Source organism: Calypte anna, chromosome 11 (genome assembly GCF_003957555.1).
Source record: "Calypte anna isolate BGI_N300 chromosome 11, bCalAnn1_v1.p, whole genome shotgun sequence".
Classification (NCBI taxonomy): domain Eukaryota; kingdom Metazoa; phylum Chordata; class Aves; order Apodiformes; family Trochilidae; genus Calypte; species Calypte anna.
Window position 1 is genome coordinate 7603989 of NC_044257.1, and position 19167 is coordinate 7623155.

General features: G+C 34.2%; 1 protein-coding gene across 2 annotated transcripts in view; it reads right to left on the minus strand.

Moving 5' to 3' along the window:
- PHKB (phosphorylase kinase regulatory subunit beta) overlaps positions 1-19167 on the minus strand; it is a 57829-nt gene that overhangs the window by 37103 nt on the left and 1559 nt on the right. For both annotated transcript variants that reach the window (XM_030457455.1, XM_030457454.1), the window contains exons 2-7: positions 12319-12408; positions 10030-10168; positions 8972-9071; positions 7191-7298; positions 5243-5323; positions 2811-2926 (exon numbers count right to left, since the gene is read on the minus strand). In XM_030457455.1, the coding sequence (XP_030313315.1) occupies positions 2811-2926; positions 5243-5323; positions 7191-7298; positions 8972-9071; positions 10030-10168; positions 12319-12408 (634 nt within the window). The remainder of the gene's footprint in view (positions 1-2810; positions 2927-5242; positions 5324-7190; positions 7299-8971; positions 9072-10029; positions 10169-12318; positions 12409-19167) is intronic.

The following is a 19167-nucleotide window of genomic DNA, read 5'->3' on the forward strand; positions in this document are numbered from 1 at the left end:
AGATTCTCTGATTTCTTTTGAATATCCTACTCTGGTGCTTCAGGTGAAAAGGTTTCTGCTTCATGTCCCTACTGACCTTTCCTAGCTGCAATATGTAGACCCTACTGTACCTGCTGATTGTTATGATTTGTCACAGATTATCAAGAGCAGCCTTGCAATCATCTCACCATGGTAACATTTGAGGCAAGGGATGCTGAGACCAAGAGTAATTATACTTCCAGCTTAGTAAGAGACTTCACTTAAACATAATTCATAATTACCATTAACTTTTAATTGTTAGATTTCTCTCATTAAATTTTCTTAGCAAATACTGAATAAAACAACCCTTAAAGCACACATATCCTTATTCCTCCTCCCATTCACAGTTTCTTGGCTCCATCCAAGGACTGTGCAGTTTAACCATAACATCAAACACCAGGAAGGATGTTAAACAAACAAAAAAGACTAAAGAAAATGAAAAACAATTCTATATCAATAACAGTAATTTCATACCTAGACAAAACTACAAAGAATAAGAAAAGAGAGCACAATACAATATAATACAATACCTACATGGCAAAGAGTAAGATGGAGGCTCTACAGTCTTAGATTTGGAATATGAAGATACTGCACCCCAGCAATTTCATTATTCTCACAAAACATATGGGAGATGCCAAAGACATTTTGCAGAGGTACTCAGCAGATGCCTGGAGAATAGCTTGATCAAATAGTTACTGGACAAATTAATTTTTCAGAAGTTCAGCAGTATGGGAAGGGGATCGAGCTAAACAAAGGCTGTTACAAATCTTGCCTTTGAACCAGTAAAAGACATCAATTTGCATACATCAATGCAGACCTGGTCCACAGAGTGTTTTGCTATTCATCATTTATTAGAAGTGTTCAGAACTGTACTAAAATGGAATACCAGATTTGCATAAAGACCTCAAATATCTTTATCTTCTAACCCAAGCCAGAATTTGCAATCATTATCATGGACTTCATATTATATAAAATCTTCTTTAAAAAGAAAGCCTCTTTCGATGAAAGACAACAGCTAACTTCTAATTCTGAAAGCAAACACACACTGTATGTAGACTTACAGTCAGAGTTTTAAGAGCCAGGAGTACAGCATACTTAATATTGAAACTTAAGTGACTGATCAGAGTCTGAAGAAAGACACGTAATTCCTGACTAGCCTATATATTTTCTATATGTAGAGAATATCTAATTATAATCACTTCTACAATTTTACTTTTTAGAGCTCTCCTAGGTAGATTTACTACAAAAGGAACATAACACAGGCTTGAGAATATTTTAGTGTATCCAGGGCTTTCCTCAATATCTAAATACATCTTTGATGCTGGTTCCTCTTACATTTTTTTTCTGATTCATGAGAGCAAGGGCAGCTACCTACTGGCTTCCTACAGTGAAGTATACTATCAGCATACACACACTGCTTCTGATGACCGAAGTCTACTTCTTAAATTAGGACCAAGTTCTACACTTACTTTGGTGCCAGCTCAGTAATCTGTTAGATTGGCTCAGTCCATCTCATAAAACTCCACTCTTAGACAAACCAACCTCTAAATGCCAGTCTAGATTAAGACAAAACACCATGCCCATTTCCATCTGTTTAAAGATGCTGAGTTTTCCCTGGAGGAAATTCACATACTGAGTCACCAGTGTCCTGAAAACAGCAGGAGACAGGGGAATTTCAGTGTCCTTTTGTGAATTTGTACAAGGCAAGATGTGGAAGGAAGCACATGATTCCATAATTCAATGCTCACATAGCCTGGCATTTGACAGTTTTACAGACACAGGAGGAAGAATTAAACTCAGCAAACTAATAAAGCAGTTAATATAATAACAATTTGGAGTTTTCAGTTTTCATACTGGTACTAAAGCTCTCCAAAAGACATGAAAGAACAGTATCTAAATGAAATGTTTTGCTGCAATGACATGCAATTACATCTACAGCTTAAAATACATGCCTGTATGCAAACTAAAAAAACCCAACAAACTATTTAATTTTGAAATGAGAACACAAAGTAAATTTGCGACATCAAATACGTGGAGAAACACAAATGTTTGTTTGTAAGCCCATAATGACGATGATCAAGGATATTTTAAAAAAACTACGATATCCAAGGTATACCCATTTTTATGATTAATAAAAACTAAGAAGTCGAAAAGTGAAGAAAACAATAGTAAAGCTAGAGAAAGCAAGCTGTCAGATTACAGATTTGATCCTTCAAAATTGACTGTATGTGAGCAATTCCTCTGGAGTGAACTGGGCCATTCTAATATTAAAATATTAAGAACATTCCTAACTTCTCATGGAACAGGGATCGGAATGCTGTTACTTGTAGCATTTGAAGAACCTGTAAGGGACTTACGTGCCAGGCTGTCCTCCAATGTCCAGCACCTTCCTCCCACCATGGGGGTGATGAGAAAATCTAGACTCCTCATTCAATACCTTCTTAAATCACAATATTCCTAAAGATTTTTGTGAATCTTATCTACCACACATGCCTCAGAAGTCTGAAGCATTCTGAACACAATTTTCAGAATTACATGTGTGCAGCTGCACACAATTATTGGAATTTGCATACTCAAATAAATAGCTAAGCGTCTATATGGGTACTTCAGCATGCACAAGATAAAATTATGTTTCACGTTTTCCCAAAATACATCTCTTAGTCTTAGAGAACCTTAGTTTAGTTCTATCAGTATTTTAATGCATTATTTTTAACTCACACCACCACATTAATTCCTGTTATTGATACCACATTTATTTGCTTTGACTGCAAGAGCTACATTTGCTCACCTACCTTGAATGCAGCTCTGTACTGCCATTGTTGTATTTACTTCCTCTTTCCCAGACACCAAAATCTGGTACACGATAGGCTCTTTCCACACAAAATACAAGATTTTGAATAAAGGACACCTATAGAAAGGAAAAAAAAAAAAAAAAAAAAAAAAGAAAAAAAAGACAGACAGAAGGACAGAAAGGTGACTGAGGGAAAATGGAAGCATTTTCTTCATTTTCTCAGAAAGACAAAGCTGTTTCTTCTCTAGCCATCAAAATGCCTTTCATCCTTTTGTTATCCCCTGGAGAATGATGTTCCCAAGTCCCGATATTCTCTTTAAAATCAGTTTTTAATCTCAAAATACTAAGCGCTGCCCCGAATTAGGTGGGAGGGTGTTTTATGCAAAAGTTCCTACAAAACCAGGGACAAATGGTTTCATGTTCAAGACGCATATTTGAAGAGCTCCAGAAAGGTGGTATCTTCATCTTTTAAAACAGAATTTTCCTGAAAATAACATGAGACCAAAAGAAATAAAATCTTACAGGATTAGGACACAGAAATCATGATACTGTTTCTTAGTTTTACTTTAAGAGAACTGACATGCCAAAGTTTCATTACATTATCTCCAGATGATGCAGACTAACGCAGATTCAAATGCAATCTTTTAGAAACACAAAAAAGCCTCTGAACCAATTTATTACAATTGAAATCTCCACTTGGATCAATATGTTTCAACAGAATACTAAGGTATTTAAGGGTGTTTTAAGGTATTTAGAGGTACTTAGTGAAGCAGATACTTCTTCATTTACACTGGACAAACAGACATTTGGGGTTGCTTGACTGTAGAAAAGTTAAATTGATGATAAAATTTACAATTCAATTTAGATACCACAGGTTAGAACTTAAAGGAAATATAGTGACACAAGATTTATACTGGTTCATCCACCAAAGCATAGATTTCATCCCCTTCCATCCAAATTATTCTAGGGGATTCTGTTTGATGTGTAGATAACTGTGCTCACATTAATTCACTTGAAATATCACAGACTGTTCTCTTATGGATGCAAAGATGCAATTAAATTAATTTCTCAATTGCAAACAGATGCAAGTAGAGGGTAACTCACTGACAGCTACCATATCTGGCATCAAGCAGCCTACTATACAGTGACTGCCTCTCAAGCCAAGAGTTCTATGTACAAACCAATGAATGCAGACAAATACCAACCATCTGCCAGCACCTTCCACTGTGTAAGCACTGGTTCAAAACCCTCGCTCTGCAACAGGAAAGGGACTACATACTAAAATCTGTCCAGTGGTATCACTGGAAAGAAATATCCATCTTGATGGCTGGCAAACAGATTGCCACATCCACAGTGCTGCCAGCACCACTATGCTCAATATTATCTAGACACACTGGACAATACCATTATTATGGGGTGTCAATAAGATCTGAGAATATATTCAATTGTTGAAGCTATACAGACACTAATAAAATGTACAGGTCTGTGATAAGATAATACTAGAATACAGATAACATCAATATAAACCTCCACAGTCCACAGATTTCTAAGGTGCAGTTGCAATGAAAATTATATCCTGACACTGAAGCGGAGTAGATCCGGTGACTGGACAGTCTATACACATGCACTTTTCCTGCAAATTCTGGAATTAAAAGCAAACATCTGAATGTATAAGTCAAGCTAAGTAAATACTTATACAGTTACCTCAACATAGACATAAAGGCAACTCATAGCAAATAATACTGACTTATCATATGATCTAACTAGGTGAGTGTCCTGGTTTGGGAACCACTTATTTTTCTCATCTAGGGGAAAAACACTAATTTAAGATTATGTTTTAGAAATATAATGTGCTGGATAAGTCTCCCCTTTTTAAAAATAGCAGTTCTAGTGTAGGTGGATTTAAGCTTTTTAAGGCAATATAGCAGCAACTATTAAACAGACCAGAGTAAATTTCAACAAATCCAGATAATGGAAATTGGAAAGAAAAAAAATTTAAAATTATTTCCCTTCCTGTCTCAAAACATGAACTAATTTTAGAGCAGGACAGCAGGTTGTCCTGATATGACTGATTCTCAAGCTCAGGCCATGGTGGATATTATTACCTTATTTACAGAACCACTCTTTAATATTAAAATGTCAAAATTAGAATCTTTCAAGTCATGAATTTCTACCTTCCAAAAATAGCAGGTAACTGCAGAAGTTCTCATTGTCACGTTACATCCACACTTCACATACCTAACACTTTAATAGCTATTCATTTATTTCACTACCCCATTAATTCCATTTATCGTTTCTGAATTCCATCAGCAGTAAAAAATATCTGCAGTCTATTTCCAGCACAATTATTTTAGAGCCAATAATTAAATAAAAATCAGGAAAAACCCCTAACTTAATAAAGCATGTGCTTTAATATCAGAAATCTATTTGTACCTCATCAGTGTTGTAGATGATCTGCAGCCCCGAAGAGATCATTTCAACCAAATAGAGGAGAAATAATGACACAGCATTTATCTAAAGTAATTAAAGACAAAAAGGAAGCTACAATTAACTTTTCGTTAATAAAGTCAAACAAACAAGCAAGCTGAATGTGATATCACTTGCTAACATTGCAACGTCTCATTACAGCATGGTTTTTAAAAATATGAGCCTAATCTATCAATATCCTAGATGCAATGATGTGGAAACAATCAATAGGAAGAAATGGCACAAACAACCATTTTTGCAACTTGGGCTGCAGCATCACTCTTTTAATTATTTGAAACTACGTTATTACAATATTTTTGCTTCTCTGACCCATAGGCTGCCACTTCAGTCACAAGCTGTTTCATGTTTACATGGATGACAACTTATTAGAAAGTAGAGCATCAAGAAGGCAAGTAACACATTGGAAAATACCAGCACATCTAAACAGCTGATCATTTCATCCCTAACTAGAATTTTAGTGTTATCTGCTGAAAGAAGTATAATTACAACATTCAGATGTAATGATATTAGTGAAAAACTTTTCTTTTGTAGCTAGCTGCACAGAGCATTTATTATTAACAGTAATTACTTTCAGCAGCTGTACAGATGAGCATCATAGTGTAAGTTCATTAATGAATCAAAGAAAACTGCTTTTGTTACAGAGAATTCTAGTATAATTGACAATTTTAACAACTTCAATAGAAAAAGTTGATCACAATAATGTGTTTCAGTGAGCTACAAAACCACAGTCTCAATACATGAAATTGAGATGAACCATCGAGAACAAAAATAGCATTTTTATCTGAAGCACAGCAGATTAAGGTCCAAACTTAAAAAGTTCCAAAATTCCAAAACACCACTGAATCAATTTTCTTAATACAATCTGAAAAGCACCAAGTACAGCACTAACAGCAGACCAGCTGTGTAATATATACAGTTCTTCCCAACTGAACCAGTTACTGTTTCTGTTGTCTCCACAGAGCTAAAAACTCTATTTTTTGAGATTTGCTGATGCACACTGATGTTTATGGAAAGGGTTGAATTCCCATATAAACCAGAGACTTTGAGCCATCATACAGTGATCCCCCAGGTCCCCAAATTATTGTATTCTCATATAAATATGTGAAGATAAAAGATGTGTATGTTCAGGAAGCTTCACATAGAAGTTCAAAATGTTAATTTAGGGTAACTCCACAAATCATTTTTCTCAGATCATACACTTCCTGAATCCTGAATCTACATTTACTGTAGAAACTATTTAAGTGAAGTTATGAGCATAAAATAATTATCAGCCTACTGTCAATTCTGGATACTTTCACTGGCAGTTCCTGTAAACAGTTATGGAAAGCAAAATCAAAAAAAAGTCATGAATACAAAAAGAAATGGGGTCTGAAGGTAAAGAGAAGGGGGGAAAAAGATTAAATCAACACTTCAGAAGATTAATCTGACAAGGAACTGCTACACAGAATAGTGAATATCAATTTGTAACTATACAAAATTGTTGACAGTCTACATTAAATTCTTACTATGAATAAAAATTGCCTAGACTTACAGAAAATTAACCTGGAAAAGTTAATAAAAAGATAATATAAATTTCACTTTACTGACTACTTCAAATTTTTTTGGCCAGGTTTATTTATTGACAGCCACCTGTCTCAAAAAGAAGCACCTTTATAAACAACCAACCATCTACCTCAACAAACCTCACTTATTTCAGTATGTTCTTACCAAAACATACCACTGAATTCTATTCCAAAACAGTCTGTCTTTTTCACTACAAGATGCAGAAAGAATCTCAGTTTTATTAAGTACAACACAAATCTAAAACCGAGAAAGTTGCGTCATGAAAGAATGGAGACACAGTGATACTACTTAAAATCATCCACACACATTTACACATACATGCATATTATACCTGAAGGTGACCATACTCCTTATGGGAGAAGACCTCATCTCCAGTGTGTGCACTGAATACAGAATGAACGCAATTAGATGGTTTGGGGTCTTGCTTAAATTGCTGGACCTAAAGGTGAATTAAAGGAAAAGAATGAAGTCTATATTTTCAAGTGTTTTGGGCAGATACAGATTCCCTATATAACTTGGGTATATCAAAATTTCTTGATATGACTACTAGGTAAAACTTAAAAACAACAGTTCCTGAAACTTACAGAACGTATTTCATTTGTACTATTTATTATTATTATTATTATTTTAGCCTTCTAAGTTACAGACCTACAGAAGTGTTCAGAAATTGACACATACAAATCATTTAACAAATAAAAAGCTGCAAGAGCCAAGGATGTCTAATATAAAAGAGTACATGGGAAAACAAAGATTTATTTTGGGGAGCACAGCTGGTGATATCCAGATGCATAGTGAAATCTTGACAGATACTGGAAGGCAAAGCTGACAGCTTAAAAGAAAACACAGATCATACAAAGGAAGAGCAACGCTCCAGAGTAAAATTACTTTTTCTTCATGGACACTATGACTGGCTCTGCGAATGAGCCTCGATGATACAGAATCTTTTACAATGGAAATGGAATGCAGCAAGATGATTACTAATGCAAGAGTTTAACAACAAAGGGGTAAAATAACAACTACAGTGGCTTTTAAGTAGTTTTGATTCCTTTTTCATTGCAAAATACAACACATGCCACCCTACAAAATAATCTGAGAAGACTGTCAATGGGATGGAGAAAGAAATCAAATTCACAAAGGACAACGGAAATGAAATAAGATAATAATAATTCCTATGCTCTTCAGCAAACAGTTTATGAAATTTTTTTAACCATCATCACCAGTACCTGGTCGATGTTTCGCAATATTTTCAACACTATCTTATCTTCGAGATACTCATACATAGCATATAGCATGTTCGCCAGGAGCATGGAAGTTAATACTATTTTGTGGCATTGTCATGTCTGGTCCATCCATTTTAAATCATACTCATATGCTCATTGGCAACAGAATAGAATATCTTCAATTTTTGACACAAGCAGCATGGAACATAGATCTTGAACTACTTGTAGAATTATTACGAACCACTATGCAAAATTAATCTACCACATCTCAATTTTGATAAGGAAGAGCCGTGAATATTCAGGAATATTCAAATTATACTCACAAGATGATTAAAGGCTGAAAATATCAACTCTATTATAATATAATTAAATTACCCTGTTTCCTGATTCATTTTGGATTGGTGCCTGTCTGAATTTTTCGTCATTAGGCCAAATAATACTTAAAAGTGGCTGCTAAAGAAACCAAGCAAAATAATCAAAACAATCACCTAGATAAGAACAACTGCAAAAATAATACCCAAGTTAACAGTGCAAAGAAAACTTTCCAGCCTTAGCTACAGGAAATTCTACATCTTGCCATTTAAGCATTAAAAAGATATCAAGAAAACCCCAATTACTGATGGTCTAATGTTTAAATGGAATAACTAACTGCAAAAGGAAGCCAAAGAAGTTTCAAGTATGCCCTGCAGCTTACTTCACAAAACGCTCATGTCTTTTATACCCTAAAAAAATGCTGCAACCTGACAATAATGAAGCAGCTGTTCCTAGCTGGGCCACACAGTAATACTGCACTCCTGTTTTGAATTGTATCTGTATTTAGAAGTTAGTTTTCACACTTTAATTAATCCATTGGAATTAAGTGGGTGCTTGTGTCCACAATACAGTGTTTTACCTTATCGGCCTGACGCATGTAGCAGTAGAGAATTCCCCTCATACACTTTATAGCAGAATGCTCCAGTTCATGAGTTCTGCCCTTGTCATCATCAATACGCCTGAGTAAGAGAGATAACTCATAAAACAAATTGGAAATGCATCAGAGGGGAAAAAAGGAAATAAAGGGCACATTAGTGCTTTGGAATATCAAGTATTTAACTAACACTGCTGTACAGTGGTGCTCACAGTCATAACAACTCATTTATAAGCCCTACTCATCCTTCCTTACTGTAAAAAACCCAAATATGTTAGGGCTTTTTTTTAGGTTATACTACAACTTACACAAATATTCCTGTTTCAAAATTCTAAAAAATTTAAAAAAGTAAAAATCATCGCTGGTAGTGTTAGCATTGCAAGCCACTGTTCTGTGTTCTTTGAGAAATCCAAACCACAAAGGCATTTACTCTTTAATTCTACACAATATGAACTGTTCATCTTTATGATGTTGATTAAATACAGATCTACATACAAGAGTTTGTAAGTTAGCAGCTCTGAATATCCAGAAAGGTGTTTCAAGATAGCTTGTTTTTATACTGTGAAATCAAGCAACACTCACAGTTACTGTTACTAAATATATAATCAAAACAATCGTCCTTGCCCCTTTTCTATTTTTTTTTGTTTGTTTTAAAATGCTTTGAATTCACCAACAGAAAAATTAAGACTCAATGATTTCAGTGTAAGAAATTACTAATAGTTACACATTCTGAATGTCAATTCCCTTATAACTTCTTGCTAGTTGCTCATTAGTTTGCCACAATAACCTTTATTTTTAACAAGAATTAATTCCTCTGTTTCAGAACACTGGTAGCTATTAAATTATACGAATTCGTGTTAACTTGGGAAAACCAGAGTGTAATCTTTAGCCTAGTAGGTACATATTTTTATTGAGATTTGTCAACATGTACCATGTGGGTTTACAAAACTGTTTTCGATACAGCTTCATCTTCTGAAACATTTCCAGGGTACTGTATAACAGAATGCAACACAGCAGAGATAAAGAGTTTATAATTTATTCACCTGTAAGCAAGGGCTAAAGCCCAGGCACATGCAGCACAGTAAAGACTGTCGTGTACTTTTGCCTTTTGGTTATCCCCATATGTCTTTGTAGGAAATAGACCTGTGGTTGGGCTTTGATAAAGCAGCAATGTTGACTTAACTGGAAAAAGGAAAGAAAAAAAAAATGACAGCAGTAACACCCATGTTTCTTTCAGTTTCTACATAGATTTTCAGGAATAAATCAATATGTCAACAACCTGCTACAACATGCACAACATAAAACATAAAGAAAGGAAGGTAAAAAAGACAGACAAAAAGAATTCTGTCATGTTGGGGTTTCTTTCAATATCAATCTTCTCACAAAAAGAATGAGTATTCATAGCTATCTATATGGCCCTGTTCCAGTACAACCCATTCTGCATCTAATCTCTATAATACAACCCACTAATTACCATTTTATAAAGGGACGTTTTTTATGAAGGGATTTAAAAAAAAAAATCAATTGCCTCCCACCAAATATTTTAAATAATTTTAAAAATTATTTAAAAATAATTATTAAATTATTTAAAAATAATTTTAAAAATTATTATTAAGGCCAGATGATTGTGTAAATATGCTTAAAAAAGGAAATGAGTAAGTAAGGAGAAAGCATGACTAGAACTGTTTAACTTGGTACTTTGACATAAAAACGGAGTAAGACAGGAATTTTCAAGTTGTCTAAATGGAATTAGAAAAAATAATAAATATTATATTCACTCTTTTTGTACTTCAATATTTTGCATTTTGTGAATTGTTGACCTAAAACTGTAGAATAACCAGCATGCTACAAGACTGAAACTGGACTAAAGGTCTTTGAGTATTACTCTTCTAACAATAACCTGTCCTTAAAGAAAAGAAAGTAGTGCTTTTTTTCCCAGAAGTTTATCAAGAATCGATTTTTAAAAGCCTCTTTATTGTCCATGTATTAGAAATTATTTTAAATGAAAATTACAGAGGTTTGAGGCTTTTTGCATTGTATTCTTCAGTGACTCAATACAACAAGAACTTGAATAAAATGTTACCTGAAAAAAGTCAATACAGATTATTCTCATATGAAGTACAAATTCAATAGCAGATTTTTACCAAGGCAGCAGACTGCTTGTAATATAAGCGCCCAAGAGATAAGTAGCAAGCACCACTGCAGATTTGCTCCTGACAAGTGTTAAAAATAAATTGGACATTCATCTCCTTTGTAAGAAAGATAAAAGCAAGGTATTTACAAAAAGCAATGCAGCTATGGATAGGCCAGAAACAACTCGCAAATTTCACTTAGAAATGGATTTGAGTGAAAGGAGTCTCATCCCACATTTTTAAAATTATGGAAAAATTGGTCACTATTTGGTATATTTGGTATACCCCTGCCTGACTGAAACTTTTATTTTTAAGCAGTTAATTGCCCAGCTTCTAAAAAGCCCCAATTTTGGAATACAGGCAGGACTTCATTATAACACAACCCCAAACACCCAAAATGATAAAAATAAACCATTGCTTCTTTAATGTGTATGGTTTGGTATTAAAATAATCTCATCATGAAAAGAAAAAACTTAAAGTTGGTGCAAACAAAGTTATAAGACAAAATTTCAGCACTAAAATGCAGCACCATTAATAAGAAAAACACAACTTCTCAGTAATCACCTGTCAAACTGTTGTACTACAGGAAAGCTTATTTCCATGAAAATGTTTCCTGTGCCATATCTGGCTAATGCCACCATACTAAGCTTCCATTTTATCCAAAATAATTCTACATTCAGTCTTACAGCTAGACTAGACTTGCAATACACATTTTCACCAAGAAGTGTAATTCAGCCCTCCAGCTTTCTCACCTTTCAAACTCTTAGCAGAAATTTTGAAAACTATCTTCAAACAGGAAATACACAGCAATGCTATTTAGCATGTAAAGTCCAACTCCAGCTCACACCTGGGTAGGTCTGAGCATCAAAACCTATCAGATTACCTTTTCCCCTCCCCATCCATGACTATCAGGTGCAACTCAGAATCCATTCTACCATTTGACTAACACAGGCCATACTTCTGAATAAAATTACAAGTCAAGATTTTTCAAGCAATGTATGAAATATCTAAGTATTATCACAGTAAGCTTCTAAGGGATTATAACAACAGAACTCTTCAGTTTTGAAACAGTAAAAATCCATATTAAAAGACTGAACATATTATTCCACGACAAAGCTAATTACTGTCATCACCATAACTACAGGTACTTTAGTATGTTACGCTGAAAATCTTGCAGAGTAGGAACAATTATTAACTTACCAATTATGTAGTAATGATCTAATTTATCCCACAGACTTTGCCCCTCTGGTTTTAGAAGATTAATACTTTTAAGTGGTTCATAAATTGAACCTAAAAGAAAAAAAAAAGAGGAAGAGAATTACTTTTGTAATTCTACTATTGCTAAAAATTACTGAAATATGATTTTTTCATGTTTGTTATACAGAAGAACAATTTATCAAAATTTCAATTAAAAGAAAAAAAGTTGTAATTTCTACAATCTCAGAGATCTGAATACACATTTTTTCTACAGCATCTACCACACAGACAAGACCATCTGGGTCTTCAGTGACTTGTAGATATTGAACAACATAAATATACAGTTTAATGAAGACAGCCTACTAAATATTAAGAATTTTTAGGAATATTTTCCTAGAAATTAAGTTTGCTACAGACAGAATTCCTAAAGATATGTAGAAAAATGGGAAGAAGAGGGACAAAAGTAGTCTAACTTGAACTATTACTTCCCTACCTGCCTTCTAAAATGGTGTAGCACTAATAATGTCTTTCTTATCCTAACCTCATTTTCACCCACCACAATAAGCCTAGCTAATGTCTTGAATCAAAAAAGGGTTAGCTTGTCCTCACATACTACCAAAGCTTAAACAAACTACTCAACGAAAAAAGCCCCCAAATTACCTATATTCCAGACAGATATAATGCTATCAAATTCACATCTTTCCTTCTCAGTGTCCCACATAATGAGTGCTTCCCTATTTGCACCTGGAAAGTCCATTTTCCTGATAGCTGAAATGAGCTACCTATCAGAAAGACACGACTTCTTCAAAATTACTGGGGTAAACCACTTCCAATTTCTAATTTAGGACTAACACGCTGCCCTCCTTCCATAAATCAGCTTTATTCAGTGCTCTGGATGCACAATCTCCCACAGAGCCATTTGATATCAGGAAGAATGAGAACCGTCCTTCTGAAAAGCTCAGAGAAGTTCATTACTTGCCAGGAAAGCCCAACCAGCCAAGCAGTTCAGGCAGGATACAGCACAGTGCTCCTATTCAAGTCACCTCTTTCGCACGCCTAGCACATACCCAAGCATTAGAGAGGAGATTGTCAATGCACTGGACTCTCATGAAAACAAAATAAATGTATGTGGAGTGGCAACAGAAGCTGTATTAATTAAGTAGGCTTTATTAATTAAGTCCTGTTATGGAGAGATTGGAAAATGTTTATTGCCCCTCAGGAACTCAATCCCCACCCTCCAAATGTGCACTATGTTTGTTTTGCAGTCACAGGCACACACAGTTACACACAGAAGTCAAACGTTTCTAAAGTAATATTGTTCTAATTTATATACTTACCAGACAATCTGTGACCCTCTGTGGCCAACAGAGAAACAAAATAAAGTTATCATGAACAAAAAGCATATTCTTCTATTTCAGAGCATTCCAAGATTTCAACTTTGTGCAGAAAGATAACTCAACAGCATAAAGAGGATGAAAAGGGCAAACCACTACTGTCTCCAAATTATATTATTATAATGCTTGAAACTTTAGTAGCAGAAATAAATTAAAGCAACCAGAGTAGACTGTTGATGAAACAAAAAGATGAAATTAATGCAAAGTTTAAGAAAACTAATGAAAGGTAAGGTTTTAGCCCTTGAAAGTATTCCTTAAAATTACTTTTACTATAAGGAGAACTTCTTTAAAGAACTACTCCAGATCAAAGTTTACCACATACTCTTCATGGATTCCTCATTAGCCTCTATATAGTTTGCTTGGGTACAGCATTCTGCTGAACACTGTGGTAAATTATGTTTTCTTAGTACCACAATTTAAACAACAGCAAGAAACAGATAGGAGAGACATGAAGCTAGCTGCTCCTTCCATGTGGTTTAGCAGTGAGGCCATAAGCCTGTGGAAGCTATTTTTAGGACAGCTAAAAAAAGACTATCTATACTCTTTTCCAAAATCTATTTAATAGTTTTTTTCAGCAAGACAAAAACCATAGAAAGCTCTTTTCAATTACATACTTAAAATAGGCTCTCAGACTGAGACAACTGACAGCAGGAACACTGCAACACTTTAACATTAAAAAATGACGATAGACAAACAGTATCCTCAGTTTGTATATTAGCATTCAGAAGAAACAGAATGAGGACATTAATTTTATATACTATTTTTTAAAATTATCTCATTTCATTGTAACCTTACACTGTGAGTTTTACTTTAGGTAAATAAGTAGATATGCTAGGAAAGAATAATAAAAATCCTTTTGTTGATCTAGCATTTTTTCAGCTGTATACTGGTGTAACAACAATTTTAATAGGGTATATGGTAGTTCAGATTTTCTTCCACAAAGAATGAAGTGGAAGGATAGGATTATTTCCCTATATCAGAATTGGAGTGTTTAAAAAAAAAATCAAAATCAGTAAAAAAACCACAGTAGGAAATCACAGTGTTGCTTCCTGCATTAATATATATAATCTCTGACAAGAGAACACTCAAAATCTTGATCCCAAGTCTAATAAAATTCTATTTGTCTTCAGGTATTGCAATGACTAAGTACATTATATCCACATTTTGAATGAAAATTCATCTCCTTTAATTTCCTATCACAGGTTCCAGAGTATATTTCACCATTCTTCAAGTTGAAGAATTATTTAAAAGGATAGTCATTTCCTTTCAAACTATTAGAGAAAGGGAAGAAATCTGAAACAGCCCACTAATGATAGCACAGACATCAATTGCTAGCATAGAAATGAAGTAATAAACAGACAAGATACTTCTGACTTAGCTAGGACATGGAAAACACAAGAAAACAGTAACCAGTGGATGAAACTCAAATGCACAACAATTCCAAGAAAAATTTAGAATTTAATTATCGAAATACAAATATTATGCAAATTTCTCTGGGGTAACCTATTAGCAGTGTAAATACCTATGTGTATACCACCTCTGGAGGCTGAGACTACTGTGTCATCCTGATATTAAAGGACTTTCCCACCCACTTCATTTTTATTCCAGTTATACTTGAGATTCGCATTAACTGCTCTTCAGGGTTGAGCTATATCCTCCCTAGATGTTTAGATTTAAAAGCCATGGCCAACATTTTGAAACCCTGCTCCTAACTTCATATATAGCTTTGAACAACCACATATCCTTAAAGATGGCAGCAATTGCATATACTGAAGAAAAATAGGCTTCAGAATGAGATTTTGGACCTAGTGTTTGGATAAAGATTTGCATATTTCAGCAAGGGTTGACTATGCACATTTTTCAAAGTACAGAATTAAACAAAAAATCTAACAACCAAAAAACCCCAACCAAACACATGCCTCTCCAGGGTTTGATCACAAACAAAAGGAAGCAACATGGGCATGATTTATTTCCAGCACTTCACGTGCCAAGAGAACACCATGAAATTTTTACCTGTATAATTAAATCAGCAGAGAACAAACAAAACAAAAAAATCTGAAAATACCAGATTAATTTCTGTAATTAAAGAGTAAAAACTAAAGAGTAAAAGCTGACCACAGTCCTTAAATTGCAACACTAATTCTGGATGTAACTCAAAACCTGAGACATGAACAAGTTCTGATCTCACATCATAGTAATTTTCACTCCCAATATTAGTATTGGCAATAACATTTTCACATTAAAAAAGTCATTGGGACCATTTTTGTTCCTTCACACAGCAAAGTCTAAGAAACTATATCACATGAACATATCATATCCTCCCAGCATCACATTTCTTTTCCCTCAAGACTTCTCCTGCAATCTCTCTTGAGCTCAGACTGAATGCAACACTGGAAAGAATCACTCTTGGATACAATACAATTTATTTAAATTGTTGCCTGCCATTAAATGCATCAGCTTCTAAATCCAAATGCATGAAGTCAAGCAAGGTGGTATCAGAAAAAAGCAATTCCACCAGGAGAAAAATTCACTTCTCATATATGTAACTACCTGAACTTGAATTCCATGAACTTAATGTGTACCGACAATGCTGTTACCGGTGGTAATTTTAAATCACTACACACAGAGGTAAACTATGATCTCATAGCTGACTTAACTTCGAGCAAAACTAGAAACTAGTGGCTTTACTTGGTAAACGATAGTTAAAAAGTATTGTCACTTTAATATTTTACTTGTTTTTCACTTGTGTTATTATTATCAGTCAAGCTAAGTAACATTTTGTACCTTGTGTTCACTCCTTTACCAAGTAAAACTACGTATTAGACTGTGCATATAACTCTATTGGATTTTCATGGTAAAAGAAAAAAAATGTGTACCAATCTATTTTGTCCTTTCTCTATTTCCTAATAATCTGAAGATATTTCTCTTTACAGTATATGACACATGATGGAAATCGCTGACTTCAGGATTACAGGAACTAACAACACATAGAAGTTACTCAACACCAGAAATAAGACATGGACATCACACCAGTAGACAGGAACTTCACATAAATACACCAAATACACCAAAAATGCTAAAAGTCTGCCACACAAGCATGTAAATGCTACAAGCAAGGCCGGAAACCATGAAGGTTATTCCAGGCAGTCACTGCCATTTCTAAGAACTCCAGACAATAGCTCCTAAAACTACTAAAAACCTTTATTTTGTATCATAAAACCAGAAATACCAAGTATCAATCTAATAATTATTAGATTTTTTTTAAATTAAAATGTGAACACTTCAGGTGTCCTTGACAAAAAGGAAATGCCCCAGAAAACAGAAATGCTGCAGGCAGGGCAGGGTTGTTGAAGTGGCTCCATTGTGGAAAGCGACAGATGAAATCTTACCTGCTTACTCTCACTAGAGGTTGTACTGCTTCTGTTTCTACACAGACTAAACAAGAAGCCCATACAGCTTTCCCCAAATGAGCCAGCTTCACATATGGGCATGTTTGTTCCAGACAAACTCCTTTCAAAATACATTGAGCTAAATCAGTCATGGTCTTGCCAACTTCATATATTATAGCTTCTGTTGTATCTAAAGAGAAGCTGTGTCAGGGGGCTTTATTTTGCTTCCACTTAATTTCTAAAAGCCAAGTTTTGGAACAATGACTGACTTAATGCAAATTTTACTTTTTTTCTCTAAACCACTCATAGTGTGGTTGTTTGCAAGTTACTTCCAAACATGATTCTTAGTGCACCTTTCACAAGACCATCATCTTAAATGGGAAATTTCAGTTCAGAGATTGTTACATCCTAAGAAACTTACAAAAACACAAAACAGAGAGATCATGAGCAATAGATTTCAATCTAACTAGATCCCATTTTTCAGAAATTTTCAGGGTTTAAATTTAAGTTCTACTGTATAGTGCTAAAAAACTGTTAGCAAACAACACTGCATGAAACAGAAAATACAGTTATTTTTTGTTGAGTTAAATAGCCACATACATAAAGAAAACACAGAACAGCACACTTACCAAATTTTAAAAAAGCATGCGCAGAGGAGGTTCTGTCAACATCATCCAAATTGGCCATTTCAAATTGGGGCAGCTAATCACAAACGTCTCAGGCTAAGCTACAGTAATTTTCAGAACTGTTTAGTAAATGTTAAAAGCAATCAGCATTAAATTAAGTGAAAGCAATGTTAGTGGAGTTATTGACATGACAGAATGCACAGCACAAAGGGTAGTAAAGTTTCATTTCACTTTATGTTTCCTGCTTCTATTCTAAAAACTGGCTTTATTTTGCTTTGACATCCATAAAACTCATCTGAGCAAAATATCTACAAAAAGTCCATCTTTTGCACATTAGACCATAACTGTTATTTAATAAAAATTTGCCACTAATGTCAAAAGGTGCTGAATAAAGTCTGATGTATTTTAAATTAAATAAAAATAATAATTTAGCTAGTACATATAAAAGTTTTGAATAATAGTAAGCAGAGGAGCTAAGATTCTGCTTATGTGTAGTGCTATTTTAATCCCAGGAGGAATTTACAAGAGGATGTTTCTTGCAGTCATACATATTGCTCATAGAACTGGATATCTCAGCTTTTGAAGTGCAACTTATTTCAGTTTTGAATGTAAAATAAGAAAACACTGTTTGTAACCACAATGACAAATTTTGCCAAATTTTTCAAGAAGTTTATGGTTTTCTAAAGTAACCAAAATTTCACAATTTGCAGACTGACCAATTATGAAGTATCCTTATAATCTGATTCTAACTGTTAAATATCACAGTAGCAACAAGTGGAATGGTATTTCATTGCTCAAGGAAGGGAAAGAAAAATTTCTCAGTAACATTTGGCTTTACTGGCAACTTGTAATTCATAATTTTGTATACATAAACATGAAGATACGGATTACTACTCCAGGAAAGGGTCTAAAATCATACTTTGTTTTAGCTACAGATCATTAATCACTCAAGCATTTCAAGCACATCTGTCTATGCTCCATGTTTACTGTAACTTATTCTAGGCATCCTATTAAAAAATAAACAAAAGGAAACAGTAGTGTTTGTGAAATGAGACTCTGGAGCATAGACCTCAGCCAAATCAGAACAGTATGGGTGGAGTTCCAGCCACTTGCAGTGACTATACCAACTGTGTCTCTATCAGATAGTGCCAGGACCAGTAAAAGCTCAATAGAAATTCCAACGTACTTACAAAGATGCAGAAGTAAATTTGAGAACAAGAACATTATTTTCAATTTTACATAAAAATGTTATCTGAAAAATGTTAAATTTTATTATTAAAGCAAGTCTTTTGTCAGAAAACCATTCCAGTTAAAATCATCTTTATTTCTTAAGTAAATTTGTTCAGTTACTATATAAATGACAAAACTCTATGAACAGGAAAAGAATAAGTGAACTGCAATAATAATCTGTCATTGTCACAGAAGACATTTCCTTACACATGT